The sequence below is a fragment of the Sinocyclocheilus rhinocerous genome, unplaced genomic scaffold (genome assembly GCF_001515625.1).
Source record: "Sinocyclocheilus rhinocerous isolate Xijiao unplaced genomic scaffold, SAMN03320098_v1.1 scaffold432, whole genome shotgun sequence".
NCBI classification, from domain to species: Eukaryota; Metazoa; Chordata; class Actinopteri; order Cypriniformes; family Cyprinidae; genus Sinocyclocheilus; species Sinocyclocheilus rhinocerous.
Genome location: NW_015627225.1, coordinates 1,645,359 through 1,662,209, shown reverse-complemented (window position 1 = coordinate 1,662,209; position 16,851 = coordinate 1,645,359). Strand labels below are relative to the sequence as shown.

General features: G+C 35.5%; 1 protein-coding gene across 3 annotated transcripts in view; it reads left to right on the top strand.

Moving 5' to 3' along the window:
- The first annotated feature begins 827 nt into the window (after window positions 1–827).
- The window catches only part of LOC107721552 (connector enhancer of kinase suppressor of ras 1-like), a 36,257-nt gene continuing 20,233 nt past the window's right edge, over window positions 828–16,851 (top strand). For all 3 annotated transcript variants that reach the window (XM_016529649.1, XM_016529644.1, XM_016529635.1), the window contains exons 1-6: window positions 828–945; window positions 4,801–4,958; window positions 6,516–6,718; window positions 6,851–6,935; window positions 15,233–15,274; window positions 15,859–15,978. In XM_016529649.1, the coding sequence (XP_016385135.1) occupies window positions 894–945; window positions 4,801–4,958; window positions 6,516–6,718; window positions 6,851–6,935; window positions 15,233–15,274; window positions 15,859–15,978 (660 nt within the window). In that variant the 5' untranslated portion in view covers window positions 828–893. The remainder of the gene's footprint in view (window positions 946–4,800; window positions 4,959–6,515; window positions 6,719–6,850; window positions 6,936–15,232; window positions 15,275–15,858; window positions 15,979–16,851) is intronic.

Here is a 16,851-nt window from a genome sequence, read left to right as displayed (position 1 = left end):
CATCACTTAAAATGTACTCAAGTAAAAGTAAAAGTACACAATTTTTAAACTACTCAAAAAAGTACAATTACTGATAAAAACTACTTAATTACTGTAACGTGAGTATTTGTAATTCGTTACTTCACACCCCTGTGTACCATATGTATATAGTATGTATATAGTTATATGTTACATATGTATAATTATATATTTATAATTGTATATACCAGCAGTGCTTCAGTCAAAAGTCTTGGAATGTTTTTTGCCTCTTACAATGGTATAACTGTAAACTATATTAATTCATTACATATCCTACCATTTCTCCCAGCTAAGCTGTAGGCCTATTTACATTTTTTTATAGGCTACTTAAAATTCCTCTGTTGGTCAACAAGAAATAGCCTAATAATGTAACATAACAATGTAAATAATAACATCATGTTAAATTATTGTTTCTTGTTGACCAGCATGAATTCACGATTGTCATACGTTCACTAATTTGTAAGAAAATATCCAGTTGTGTAACAGTGAAATACTTGTACAATACAACTTAGCTGGGGGAAATGGGATCTATATGGGTTAAAATAGTTTCCCACACTTTACTAACACCAGAAAGGACTAAGACGAAGACCCTAAAGAGTTAAATAAGTTGATGAAAACACTTGAAGTTTGCAGGGTGGGAGTCAAGCAAACAGAGAAAACTGATTCGGTCTCGGGACACTGAATTGCCTCTATGAACGAGTTTCATGAGCCCCTCCCTGCAAACCGAGACAGGCGCAGTGCACCGGACACCAGCGCCGCACACCATTGGCTGAGAGCGCAGCTTTACCTGTAGGAAGGTGTGCCAAGCAGCCAGCAGGATGAACTTTTCTTTGCTCTGATTCACTTCAGGGATTTGAATTCGTGCTCCTAAGATCATGGAGCCCGTAAAGTCTTGGAGCAACGAGAGAGTCACCGAGTGGCTCAAAGGTAACGGGCTGTGTTTATGTTTGTGTGTCTGTGATTTTTGCGACCGACAGGTGACTTTATGTCAGTCGAAAGAGAGATAAAGCCTAATTAAACAGGAACAACACAAATCCCTAAGGAACGGGAAGGTGTTAGTGGAATGAGGAAGCGCCTTTTAGTTTGTTGATAAACTCTCGCGCGAAATTATTTCACAGCTGGTGAATACAAAAGCGATTTAACTTAACAAACTGTATTGTATTGATACGTCTGTCCTCATATGCAAAGCGATCAAATCTGCTGCTGTCATTTTCTGTGCAAGTCTAGACTGGCCCACATCGCTCACTATATGCGCATGTCTCTATTTCTCTCGCTCATTTCTGACCCATGTTCTGTGGTTTCATTTTAACACTCGTACTTTATTTGTTTTATAGGCCTACTTTACAATAGTGTTTGTGTCGCTTTGTAGGCTATTTAAACTGTAGTTACATTAGTAGGCTACTGTAGTATTGTGTATTAATACTAGTGGTTATTTTGTGGGTTGTTTTGAATTATGTATTAGCCTTACAGTACTTGTGTATTGATATATATATAATATAACTATAAAATGTGAAGTGTAATATTTATTACAATTAATATGTAGTATAAGTACTTCTGTTCTTTTCACACTTTTTTTTACTTTATATTTCTATTATGTTATCTTCTTTACAGTGGCTTGATACTGTGAAGTAGGAGAATAGTTGACTTTTTAGTCCAGTGAATATTTATCTTTTGATTGGTCTACTAAAAGCCTTGGCTACTGAACGTTTTGAATGATATTGCCCAGAAAAAAAAAAAAGATATAGTTCATTGAACACATGATGTTATGACAATGTCGCCAACAGTGGGGCATGTTGTCACAATTCATCATGCCATTAAACAGGACTTTCAGCAAACTTTAAATTGTTTTGAAATACAAAACAATGAACCTGCATGTTTAATACTATATACATATTGAAAAATATTGTAATTTAAGTTTGCATAATTAACTAAAATTATTTTCAGTTTTTGAATTAATTTAAGAGGGTTTTGAACAGGTTGTTTGACATCAAGAGAGAAGTAGAGAGAAAACACATGTTTGTTTGGACATCAATTAAAAATCTCATAGTGACTGAGATACAGCTCTTTTGGCATTCTAACTAGCCCTGGTGTCTTCTATTTGTCACGGAATGCCAGGAGAGACAAGGTAAGATCCAGTTGCAGTTTATTGAAAGTAACAAAATAATCAAAACAGAACAAAAACGTGGCAAAAGGTAATCCAAAACGCAAGGAACAGATAACACGGTAAACTATAGACAACTCAGACACGAGATGACAAATACAAAATAGCAGCAATGACAGACAGAGTGAGCAAGGTATATATAGCTGGGATAATGAGTAAATGACTAACAGGTGATAATGATCAGAAATAATAAACAGGTGCTAATGATCAGACAGAATGACAGACAAGGGACTATGGGAAATGGAGTTCACAACATATAACACAAAAACAGGAGCGCGCCCTCAAGCGGCCAGTCCAGGGCACCACAACCAGACACTGTGACACTATTATGCATTTAAAACACCTCCACCCAAAATATTTGTGTTTTTGAATCTGTATCTTAAAACGTCCAATAAGATCTTCACCCTAATTTTGTAATTCAGCAGTTTCACACAGTTGGACAAAACAAAGGAATTCCACACTTCTTTCATAATATTAAAGCTCCTTGCTTGTTTTATAAAACACGTTTTGGTAACACATATTCACTCTTAACTAAGAGTTTTCCCTCAGTAAACTCCTAATTTGCTGCATACTGATAGTATGTAAGATATATATGGTCTCTACATATGGTAATGTAGAATAAGGCATTAGATACTAATAAACAGCCAATATCTAGTAATATGCATGTTAATAAGCAGCTAATTAATAGTGAATAGTGTTATAATGTTACTTAAGTTCTTTCCTAAAACAGATCTTAACATGAATTTTCCTAGCCTTTGAGTTCAAAGAAGCAATTAGTTATTTCTAACACTTTATATACTCTAAAATACAAGCATAATGAAGTCATAATGAAAATATTAGAATGTGCACTTTATGAATGTAGACTAATTATGTGTTTGTACTTTTACTGGGATTCTGTTAAAGCCCTGAACCTACTGTATTAGACTGTGACAGAAGCATAGAGCCCCTTATCTCACTTGTTTGTTTGTGTTTGTACAATGTCGGACATTGTTGTGTCTTGTGATCATTTAGGTTCTCAGTGTATGAGATCTCTAAAGGCTGAATAAAAATATAAAAGCAAAATGTGATAAAGCTTTATATTCCCTGCTATTAATTTATATGGTTTAATTAAACCAATTATAGTAAAATACTGTACATGTCTTATGAATCTAGATTAGAGAATAGTCTCTGACAGTTATGAAATCTCTGTCAACCACTGGGTCGGAACAACCCAACCTCTGGGTCAAAACAACCCAATAGCTGGGTTTGTCCCTTTTTAACCCAGCGCTGGGTTATATTTAACCCAGCATTTTTTAGAGTGTAGTTGCGTAAAAATCTTACACAAAGACATTTTCTTCAGGGCCCAAAATCTTTGTATTTTACCAGCTCAGAGAAATAAGCTTAAATCCTCAGTGTTCACTGATTGAGTGTCACAGTATACAGTCATTTACAGTAAGTATGTGCTGACGAGAATCCATCTAGTACCTTTAACTGGACTTTTTACCTTGTTCATTCCAAAATTAACAACAGAAACTTGTGTCACATAGGGGTTCTAAAGTGCTTTTTCCTGTAGTAAATACATAGCAGATGTGTGTTTTAACATGACTTTCAACAACAGCTGGCTGCACAACTTCAGTGTGCAGGACCCAGATGCCTCCTGGGCACCTTCTTCATGCTAGGCCACTCATTTCCTTCCATTATAATGGATCTATGGAAATAGTTTTTGTGTATGTGTGGATTGATCAGTGGGTTGTATTTGAGCTCCTCATATAGCTGTTTCCTTTCATTCATAATGTGTTGGTGTCTCTCTACTTGTACTAACTACCTATTGACAATTTTTTCTTTCTGTATTTTACTTGGGTCAAAGATAATTTTCATCAACTGCAATTTTTAAATGCACCCAAAGTTTAGGGTTGGTTAGTTTTTTTTATGGTTTTGAAAGAAGTCACTTATGCTCACTAAGGCTACTTTTATTTGCTGAAAAATACGCTGAAAAATATAAATAATGCGAAATATTATTGCAATTTAAAAGAACTGTTTTGTGTTTTAATATATTTTAAAATATAAGTTATTCCTGTGATAGCAAAGCTGAATTTTCAGTAGCCATTACTACAGTCTATAGGGTCACGGAAATTATTATAATATGCCGATTTTGTGTACAATAACTATTTCTTATTTTTATAAGTGTTGAAAACAGCTGTGCTGCTTAATATGTTTATAACTATAAACTTAATATGCTTATAGTTATTCTTTAATGAATATAAAGTTCAAAAGAGCAGTATTTATTGTACATAGAAAATCTTTGTGATGATGTAAAAGTTAAAAAAAAAACTTTAAAAAAGTTTTAAATTTAATAATTAAAAAAGAAAAATTTAATGCATCCAAAAAATAGTACTACTGACCCCACACTTTTAATGGTAGTGTGTATATATAATAATATTTATATTATCATCATAATATTTTTTGTAATCATATTTATATTATGATTTTAACGTACATGATTTTATATTATGATTGATGATAACATTTGGTACTGTGATGAACTTCAATTCTCACTTTAATTTGAACTGTTCGTGAACTTAAATTTCTCTGTGCTGTTTACTCTTATTTAACTTTGTGTCATATATCTGTGCATTTTTCAGGTCTGGATGCTCCTCTACAACAGTACTCGTTCTCTGAATGGCACCTCTCTGGCTCAGATCTGCTGCATCTTTCATCTACCAGACTGGAGAAACTTGGAGTGCATAAAATCGGACATCAGGAGCTTATACTGGAGGCTGTGGAAAAACTCTGTGCTTTGGTAGGACCCTTGAGTGTGTGTGTGTGTGTGCATTAATCTTTGTGAGGACAGAATATATAAATGCTCCCAGTAGAATAAATAATTCTAAGTAATACCAAGGGGTGTGTTCAGTGCTAAGTTTAGCCTATTTATTATTAGCGTCTATTTAGAACAACACTTCTGAATGGAGTGTTATAAAGAAAATAAAGTTTGTATTTGAGTGTGTGATTTGTGAATTCTGGGTGTATTTGTATTGTAATAATAGCTTTCTGTTATTTTATAACCTGATATTAAATATTTCTGTATGAGTTTTTGTTAGCGTTTGTGTTGCACATGCCTGTCTGCTACCCGTTTTAGAGCCTCTGTTATAGAGGTGAGGAATGCTGTAAGACTAAAATCATTATTCATACACTTATAGCATTAGTCTGTGACTGAACTGCTCTGTATACCATCTCTCTCTCTCTGTCTGTGAATTTCATTACATCTGTGAGAGTTGCTCATCCTGCTGACTTAAGCTGTATTCTCAGAGGCCTGTAACACTAACAAAACTCCAGCCAAATCTCAGGGAACATTCTTCCACAAGTGTCTGGCCTATTTTTTGAAACCGTTTCCACTTCCATGCTTGTCTTAAGTCATCTTAGCTGTGCAATATCATGGATTTATAGTGAGCATTACGTGTGGTTTCAAGAAATAAATAGTACAGTCATTTCACTTAATTTTCAGATCATAAATATGTTGATTGCTGGCTGGTATACTGAAGCTTCCCCTGAGCTGACAGTAGATGTGCTCCATGTGCTGTAAATGTTTTGCCCGCTGGGAGGATTAATGTGGACCTGTTGGTGCCAGGACTCCCTGTGTGTGTGTCGTAACAGCACATTCAGGCTTAAAGAATACATTTTTTTTTTAATTTAGCAAACCTAAAATTTTCAAGGCGTGGACCAAAGGCAGATCAGTCTTTGGTGGGATATGAGGACATTAGTTATGCTGAGGTCGAAAGTATGCTTGTAGGATAGGAAATATGCCATGCCATTTCAGAGTAGGATGAAAGGTACATAGTAAGTGAAAAAGTGAGGTATAAATATTGCACATTTATCTTTTAAATGTAGGTTATTTATCCTTTGAGTTATTTAGAACACATAAGTCATCATAGTTGGGTAAACGTTTTCTGAGTTCATGTTGTTAGCAACAGCAAAAGAAAAAAATCCACGATAGCATTTCTGTGACTTTTCAAGAGGAAAAAATATCAAGAGATTGATTATGTTAGTCAAAAGAGATAAAGAGAATATTTCTGTAATTTAATGCCAAGATAGTATAAAGCAAAGTATAGTGTTATAGATGTACATGCAGTTTTAAAAAAAAACTTAAAAGCTAGATTTACAATGTTAATAACTGAGGAAATGCATCATCACAGTCTGTAAAAAGGGTCTATTGTTTTTCTATGTAAACGCTAGATGGGCGTTTTACTGTTGCGCTCACATTTTTTGCCACATTTTTAGAGTGCCTTGTAAAATTAAAAGTAGATCAACTTTTAAATACACATCTCTGGCACCTAACATATTCTTTCTTGTGTCTACGCAGACGTACAGTGTTGGGGGTGACAATCTGTGCAGTTTGGCAGAGAAACTGCGTGCAGTGGCTCACACTCTGCAGATGAGCATACAGGGGCGCTGGCGTGTCAATACCAATGATGGACAGAGCGCCACCAAGCTGTCACAACAGGTGCTGCAGGTGGTGGTGGATGTGATCACAGCATCCAATGGACTTGTGTCTTTGCTGAATAGGTGAGAATCACAGCCCGAACCACAGAGTGATGTTTACCTGTGTGTTAATATACAGGCAGTGAATTTGCACATGAAGTAGTGTTGTGGCGTTTCATTCTTTCTCAGACATAATGTGTATGTATTTTTTAATAGGTATCAATATGTACAGCAGACTGGATACACAGCAAATGAGAAAGTTGCCACTCTGTGTAAAGATCTGGACATTACAGTGCATAAGGTGAGTGTGTTCTTGTTACAGTGCTTTAAAGGAGATTCCACTCAAAAATTGTCATTGTTTGCGTTGTTCCAGAGTATTTAAGTTGCTCTTTTCCATAAAATGGAAATGAATGGGGCGGTGACTGTCAAGCTTCAGAGTTACAATACTGCAATAAATTTGTGTGAGTAACGGACTGAAATAGAAAAGGATCATGACATGAGAAGTCAATTTGCTTTTTGACATACGAGAGGTCTTTATACTAGGGATGCACCGATACCACTTTTTCCAGTACTCGCCCGATACCGATACTTTTATTTTTGGTACTTGCCGATACCGAGTACCGATACCAATATTTTATTGCATTTGTAAATTTTTTAAATATTGGGTACAGAAACCAAAAGAGTATGTATAATGTTAGTTGGTTAACTTCATTTATCAAATAGATACAGTCAAACCAAAATTTATTCAGACACCTTCAACATTTCTCACATTATCAGAACTCAGAGTTAAACTGAGTCAGAACAAATTCAGCTTGATAATGTTAGATAACTTTGATAGAAAGATATGTAGCCTAATGGATTACAGTCAACCAAAAAATTAGACAGTTGGGTGTGGTATCGGGGCATTTTAACGAGTATGAGTACGAGTACAGGAGCTCAGTATCGGGCCCGATACCGATACCAGTATCGGTACCGGTGCATCCCTACTTTATACCATAAAAAATCCTTCAAGTTTCATATCTTAAATGTCATCCTCATTATAAACAAAGCATTTTATTTAAGCTCCAAAAACAGATATAATCGGCAATATCGTTTGGATATTGTGGGATTTGTGATGTCACACGGGCGAAAACATTTGCATATGAATGCCTCCAGTGGAAGATTCAACAAATAGTTATATATCATATATAGTCCATGCGTTTGAGTCTTCCTACAACAGTATAAGGAACGTTCGCTTTGACACGTCCTGTTAAAACAGCTTGTTTGCGTCTCTGTACAGACCTCAGAAGAATCCCAGCGTCAGGAACAAGTGGATAGTTTATTTTAATGGAATCTCCGATTGCGTCAAATTGTTATATGTTTGTTCGGAGCATTTTACCTCAGATTGTTTTGTAAATGAGGCGCAGTGTAATGGAGAGTTCGCACAGAAATTTGTTGAAAGATGAAGCAGCCAACTGTATTGGATCTGACAGCAGCTGCATCGCAAACCGTATTTAACAATTTCATAATATTTGACTGTAAATGACGATTTTATATTGATAATGTTTTCAAAACACTTACATGCAATAGCAAGGAGTCATTGGTAATATTTACTATGCAATGATGTTAAAGAAGCCGTCCCCTAAAATTGGATAATTTCAGACAGAGGTGGAAAATGAGGGTTGAAAATAATCATTTTTCTGCACATATATTTGGGGTTTCTCTGCCAAAAATGTAACATTACAAGTGAACCTCAAGAAACATATTAATGAAAAAATCCATGTCATGACCCCTTTAAGTAAATTTTCTTTGGAAATATCTGCCATATCTCACTGTATACCACAGTAGAGGGAAAATGTTTGAGTCTGTAGTGGCTGAAGTGATCATGGTCAAATAGAGGTTCTGGTGATTTTTAAATCTGTCCATGCTGCCTATTTTTGAAAAAATTGCTTTGTTTTTTTTTGTTCTACGCCTGATACAATCACACTATAATGCTGACAAACACATGGTTTTCATTACACTTATTCACTGGACTCAAGAGGGCTAAGGCTGTCCGAGAGTGGGGGGAGGAGGCGGGCGTTAAAAGTCAGACTATGAGAACTGAAAGACACTTTGGTCGTGTGTTATTTACCTGTGGTGAGCATACAGGAGAGAAGGTCACATGATATTCACTTCATCAGAAGAAAATCTTTCATCTGGACCTGGAACAGTAGGGTTTGTTTTTCTATTCATTGATAATTTTACACTTTAATAAGTTTTGATTGCTTATTTTCTGTCTCTACCATTGATTTTTAATTTGACATGCTTTAACCCAGAAAGGTTCACAAGTTTAGCAGTCACCTTTACTTGGGTGCAAACTAACACCCACAAACACATGCACACACATACTAATGATAAAACATGTTGACATACTCACAGTGTCGTTGGAAATCAGATAGCATCTATTTCAAGATTTGTGTTTGCGTTATCATTCAAAAGGCATCTGAACAATTTGCTTAATGTTTCTTGCAGATTTCATGTTCGCTTTAAAAGTTTCAATGGCTTTTTGGTGCTGTTTGTGTACTCATAGAGGGAAATAACAAGAAAAGGGTTTGATTGTTGATGATGTGACTCAGACATCCACTCTGAGACCAAACAGCATTGCTAAAGAGGGGAAGGAAAGTGTGGAAATGAGAAAGAAGCTAAGTGTTTCTGTGCGTGTATGGAGAAACAATGTGCAATGTGTGCACTAAGAATGTTGACACTTGATGCTATCAGCTTCTTTCTGTCAGCTGTCACAGACACACACACAAACACAGAGTAAATCACTAGAGCGTTGTTCTCTCTTTCTGTTTTGTCACTGAGTTCACTTTCCTAAAGCTGATGGCATCTTTTCCAGTTTAAAAGCATTGTTTGTATACTTCCTGTTTACACTACAAACAGTATTGTGTGTGTATCATGAGTGCAAATGCTTTCTTGTGCAGCAATCAGGAACTTTTTCATGTAAGAATGGCAACAGTAAGAGAAGAGTTAATGTACAAACTGAAAGCTGTTCAGGATCACCAATCCTTACATAATCATTCATGCATACAATGGGGTCCAAAAGTCCAAAAGACCACCAGTGAAAATACTAATGTTACACATTTCCGTTCAAAAGTTTGGTGTCAGTTATTTTTTTAATGCATTTGAAACAAGTCCCTTATGCTCACCATTTATTTGATCAAAAAATACAATAAAAACAGTAATATGGGGAATTATTAATTATTACTGAAAAATAAGTTTTCTATTTTAATATATTTTAAATGTCATTTTTTTCCTGTGATTGTAAAGCTGAATATTCAGCAGCCATTACTCCAGTCTTGTCAGTGTCACATGATCCTTCAGAAATCATTCTTATTATTAGCAATGTCGAAAACAGTCACTTTTTTGTGGAAAATGGGATTTTTTCACATTTGCAGCATTTATTTGAAATAGAAATCTTTTGTAACAGTATTGAATTATTTTTGGTAACTTTTAAACAATTTAATGAATCCTTGCTGTATAAAAAAAAATATTTCTTTAAAAAAGTTTTACTGACCCCAAAATTTTGAACAATAATGTCTATATATGCATAATTAGAAAATTAGGAAAATGTATATTAAATTACAGCCGATAAATCCTAAGTCAAAATAGCTCACTTCTGATTGAGGTCAGAACCCTAAACTCAGTTCAGTCTAAAGGTTTCTGTGTTCATTCTGCTTACATTTTAATAAGTTTCTGACATTTGAAGCCATGAAGGTGAGTGTTAGAACAGGTGTTAGGGGACAGGTGGGCCTCTGATCCTTATAGAAACCACGTCACCTGAAGTCAAAGGTCATCATGTCAAGCAAACCTTTCTGGTGATACTAGTGTGTCATACATGGATGACTGTCTTGCTCACTGGTGGTGCTGAGGTTTTAATGAACAGATGAACAAATATTCAGTGTCTCCGGGGTCAACCCAGATATGAAGGGGAAACTTTTTATCAGAGATATAATTGCACCTGTGAGTGTTTTGGTGTGTTTGTATGTATTGGCAGCGCTGCCCGGGGAGTGTGAAATAATTAGCTGTCAGCCGATGAATTTATCGTGAAAGAGAGAGAGGAGTAATGAACTTAAAAAGAAGGAGAGGTGAGGGAGTGAAAGATAGATTAATTAAAAGAGAGATAAGAGGCGGAGAGTGAGAGAGGGTGCAAAAGGAAATTCATACACACAGTACTGAAATACATCAGTGGATTAAGCAGAAAAGGTCACGTCAATCAGACAGAGGTACTGTGTGTCCTTGTTTTATCTTTTTTACCTTGAATATATTTTTCCCTTAATGTTTACAAGTCTGAAGTTGCTTCAGAATTTCTTTGTATAATATTAGCTGGGAGGAAATGGTTATTTTATTTAATAAACAGTCTGTTTTATGGAATTTTGGAAGTCGTCTCTTCTGTAGAGTGGCTAAATTCAGTTCAGAGTTTCGTTTACTTACTATGTGGTTAATGTTAGATGATATATAAAGACCTCATAGAGGTTTAAAACCAGTAATGCTCAGTTTACAAAACTAGACTTGATGTGTATATTTTTTTGCTAGGAAATTCAGTCTAGAAGGTAGTACAAAATAGGATGCAAGGTTAATAAACATACTAAAAATGCCTTATTGACAATGTAAAAACGTAGAAAGGGTTCTGTGAGGGTTAGGGGATATTAAATATCATCAGCTCACTATAAAAACAATAGAAGTCAAAGGAAAGTTCCCACCATGATTGGAAAACAAGCAAGTGTGTTGTTTATGCATTTGAGAATTGTAAATGGATCCATGCAGGATGTGAGGCAGATCTTTTTTTAGTATCTTCAGGTCTGCTGGCCTGTGACCCCTTAACAGAGCATTTGATTTAGCTGTTTGTCTCTGCCTAGAGACAGAACATTTATATACTTTGGTTTGCTCCGTTTTTGTCATTGTATGCAGCTGCAAATGTAGTTATTTGTAATGCCAATAAGCTACAGACAAAGAGAGGGAGCAAAAGATAGAGGATGGAAAGAGAAGATCTGACCTGTGTTTTATCACTGAGGAAAGCTCTCTCTCTTTCTGCAGTGTTGAAAACAGAGTTAATGATCATTATCAGTGTGAAATGAGGAGCTTTGTTGGGAACTAGAGGATAACAAGGTAAAAGCTTTTGAGCTGAATGAAGCTCCTTTGTGTGAGGACGTCAGCCTCAATAGAACTAAAAGATGAGGAAAACAGCAGGACTGGAGAGAAAGTGAATATCAGGCGTCTTTCTCCATTTCAGTTTTTTTGTTTTTAGTTTTCAGTTATACATTTAGTTATGCATTTGCTCAGCTGCGTGCATACAAAGAAAAAAGGGGAAAAGAACCCCAGTGCAAATCAATGCACAGAATATATGTGACCCTGGACCACAAAACCAGTCTTAAGTCGCTGGGGTATATTTGTAGCAATAGCCAAAAAAAAACATTGTATGGGTCAAAATTATAGATTTTTCTTTTATGCCAAAAATCATTAAGATATTAAGTAAAGATCATGTTCCATGAACATATTTTGTAAATTTCCTACCGTAAATATATCAAAACCTAATTTTTGATTAGTAATATGCATTGCTAAGAACTTCATTTGGACAACTTTAAAGGGGATTTTCTCAGTATTTTGATTTTTTTGCACCCTCAGATTCCAGATTTTCAAATAGTTGTATCTCGACCAAATATTGTCCTATCCTAACAAACCATACATCAAAGGAAAGGTTATTTATTCAGCTTTCAGATGATGTATGCATCTCAATTTCGAGAAATTGACCCTTATGACTGGTTTTGTGGTCCAGGGTCACAAATATCAAAAGACAAAAGATTCTCTCATTCTTACCTCATTCAAAGTAGCAATGAAACAGAAGTAGCAAAATATATTTTCTTCTGTATTGTGGTATATATCCGAGTGTAATAGATTATTGAAATAGAAAACATAAGGACAAGGACTTTGTTATATACGTACATTGGTTGTTGACCGTATGTTAAGATATTGGTGTTGAGAAAAGGTTTAAGCAGACTGAATGATTGGAAAAATCCTGTATATTTCAACAGAGAAGTCTGTAGTTAGTAATTATGACATTTTCATAAAAATAAAATAGAAAAATGAAATGCATGGGTACTTAATTTACAATAAGAACAATAACATTTAAAAATGTAGAAAATATTGTGAATTTTCATTTCATGTCAACTTTAAGTATTTGTATTTAAATTTCCCTGAATTATTTTTTCCATTTTCGGTGCTGATTTTTGTGGATTTTGCAAAATCCTGTGAAATGGGTTTTAAAATGGTGGCATATATTAACCGGTGGTGACAAAGCTACACTGTTGTTTGTAGGTCAAAGGATAATTGAATTCAAAAAATTATTAAATACACAAATATGCAAATGGTAGCAGACATGTCTAACAAAAATAACAGGTGATTCTGCAAAAATATATGTAGTTTCTGATTCAGATTAGCCTTGCTTTTCCTGGATGTGATTATGATGAGATTTATTGTTGTAAATCAGTGAGATGGCTCTCAAATCAACAGTAAGGACTGACCTGTGCTTGAACTATACCATAATGACCTATAAAAATACACTCTGGCAGTTTTCTTTGACAGGGTGTGAATATACAGTAGAAGATATTACACTAAATTACACTGAAGACATGACCAGTGTGTGTCCTGTTTGACCTTCCACATCATTCCATCCTGTCATTTCATTCACTTTTACGCTTACATCTGTTTCCATGGCAACGACACATCTTAGTTCCAAGCACCTGCTCGGAAGCACAACCATATGCTTATCCAATCAGCTCAAAAAAAGCAGATAATTGCTCTCGTTTAAAGTGGAATCCCAGCAGTCACTGCTGTGTTGAATCGCTGACTCTCTGTCAGATCTCATTGTTTTACTCCAAACTGTGTGTGTATTTATAGGGGAACTGAGGGGTTTATTTCTAAACAACATTTTTGAAGAAAATGCATAAGTTGTCACCACAATGCTAGCATAACGAGTTTTTTTTAACCCATTGTAAAGTGGTTGCTTACTGGCCCACGTCAGTATAGCCCACCCCGAACTGTAGTATTTTCCTGTTTAGCCAGTTGGGCCACATTTTCACTGACCACAGTTATAAAGTAAAGAGTAAAGTAAAGTAAAATAAAAAATATAAGAAATATAAAATAAAATATAAAAAAATATATAAAATAAAATAAAAATATTAAAATACAAAAAAAATTAATTCATGATTTTATTTTTAAACAATATTTATTAATTAAAAAAATAAAAAAAGTATTATATATTTCATATATTTGACCCTGGACTGCAAAACCAGTCTTAAGTCGCTGGGGTATATTTGTAGCAATAGCCAATAATACATTGTATGGGTCAAAATTATCGATTTTTCTTTTGTGCCAAAAATCGTTAGGATATTAAGTAAAGATCATGTTCCATGAAAATATTTTGTAAATTTCCTACCGTAAATATATCAAAACTTAATTTTTGATTAGTAATATGCATTGCTAAGGACAACTGTAAAGGCGATTTTCTCAATATTTTCAGTAATTTTTAATAACCCTACATCAGTTGAAAGCTTAATTATTCAGCTTTCAGATGATGTATAAATCTCAATTTCAAAAAAATTGACCCTTATGACTGGTTTTGTGGTCCAGGGTCAAATATGTAACACACATATTTATAAAATACATGCTGTATAATATACATAATTGAATGTTAAGCTTAAGTTGACAAGCAATATGAAAAGTAGTAATAGTGATTCTTGCCCTAACAATACTGATGGTTTACCTCTTACTTTGCTCTGAACCTTAGGTTTTAATGGACCACTGGAAATGAATGCATTCAAATAAAACTCTTTGTGAGCCTAAAGGTTTGTGTGTGTGTTGATTTCTCATGAGGGGAAGTGACACACCTGTTTAAATTAACGAGAAGTGAGCCATCGGTGTCACACACACATACCTCCCACAAAATTCTTCAGCTGCGTGTCATGTCATATCCTCTCTCTCGCATACCTGAGTTCAGTAAGTGCATACTTTCATGCCTCAGATGGACTAACACTGAATCCGTTTAGCCAATACAAACAGCTCTGAGGTTGGATATGAGCCCTTATTTGTTTTGGTTTTATTTGTGCTGAACTTCATGGCTGAGTGAGTTGTGTATTGGCTGAAGTGAATCTGATGGTGGTCTGGGATTCAGTGTTTATCTTTAGGGATGTTACATAAGATCTGGCTCATCAGTAAATCTGGTTCAAATGCTTTTTCTCTTGCCACCGATCCTCAGCGGCCACCCTAATCCTTTAATTAGACTGTGATCTACATGTTCAGTACAGTCATGAATATGAGTGTGTGCTTGTGTGCATGTAATCTTGTGCTTAGGTCTTGTACGGGTTGCTAGCTGTATGTTAGCGGTGTGTAGTGTCACTCTGTTTGAGGAAGTGTTTCATTGAGAGGTGTGAAGGAGCTGAATCAGCCCTGGAGTGAGTGGGTTAGGTGAACTCCCCTCATGTGTGTTTGTAGATCTCTGAATTCTGGATTTAAATCCTCAGTCGGTGGAAACACTTGCATTTTTAGTAAATGTTCTCATTTCTCTCTCTCTCTTCCCTGTAGGAAACCGCCGTGTTTGAAAAGGAGAAGGACATTATATCTATAGTAAGAGATCATGGGTCTTCTGTTTTCACTCTTACTTTCTACATATCTTTTGATTCTTTAAATTACATTAACATACTGTAGTCATATATTATTATTATACTGTATTATATTATAATATTGTATTATATTTTCAAGCCTTATGCATATTGAAGTTATGATGTTCATATGAATATATTAATACATTTCAGTGACACAACAATTACAAACTTTCTGTGGTAGGCCTAACTGATATGCTGTCAATTACCACAGAAAGTAATTTTCACTTGTTGTAACAATAGTTTAGTGTAATGAACTTATGAGGTTTTAAGCAAATGTGCAGCTTATATATTTGTTACAGTACTTTATTTCATATTAAAAGTGTGGCATTTTAACTTTTAATTTGAAGTTTTCTGAATCATCCTTTCATCATTGGGACTGCAGTGTATACTGCAGTATTCTTCCAAATAACATCTTACCGACACCAAACAGTTAAATGGTAGTGTAGCCTACATAATCCTCTATATTCCAATAATACATGTGATTATATTCATTACTTCAGAAGAAATAACCAATCTTTTTCTTTTTCTTTCTGTCTCTTTCTCTAGTGTCGTCAGTTGGTAGCAGTGTGTGATGAGATTTTGACCATTACTCCGTTGCCTCTTCTTACCCATACTGCCCAGCTGGAGAGTGTTGACCTGGTCCCAGCTTCACCAGGAGATCAAGTGGTAATGCATCTTATCATTTATAACTTGATTTCTTTACAGTAGTTCATTCTTTTACTATTTCATCCTCTCTCTCCTTGTTGTCCAATTGCGTTGTTGTCCTATTTTTCGGTGGCTTTCTGCAGCACTGTGAAAAAACTGGCTTTGAAACAATATTCAGTCAGATATTTTACAATTAAAGGGAGAGTTCACCCAAAAATTTAAATTTGATGTTTATCTGCTTACCCCCAGGGCATCCAAGATGTAGGTGACTTTGTTTCTTCAGTACACAAACGAAGATTTTTAACTCAAACCGTTGCAGTCTGTCAGTCTTATAATGGAAGTGAATGGGAATCACAGCTTTGAGAGTCAAAAAAACATACACAAACAAAATCAAATTAAACCCTGTGGCTCGTGACGATACATTGATCACGAGACACGAAACGATCGGTCTGTGCAAGAAACTGAACAGTATTTATTTCAAGAGTTCGCCTGCCCATTCAGCCCTGCCAGGTAATGGTAAAATGAACTTGGCTTGCTGTCCGTGAAGGAGGCTCGAAACCCGAGGCTCGGCTTGAGCTCCGAGTAAGAAACCCCCCTATGATGATAGTGATGGGATGAAAGAGAAGGGAGTTAAAGGAGGAGAAGGGGTGGTGGAGGGATGCCGGAAGAATATTCGCTTTGACGGAACAATGACTGCTGCTTATATACGGTCGAAACGATGATTGGCAGGACTGGTTGATTAGGCTCCTCCCGAACCTGCGTTGCGAACTTAATTTCACGAATTCGCCTGCCCATTCAGCCCTGCCAGGTAATGGTAAAACGAACTTGGCTTGCTGTCCGTGAAGGAGGCTCGAAACCCGAGGCTCGGCTTGAGCTCCGAGTAAGAAACCCCCC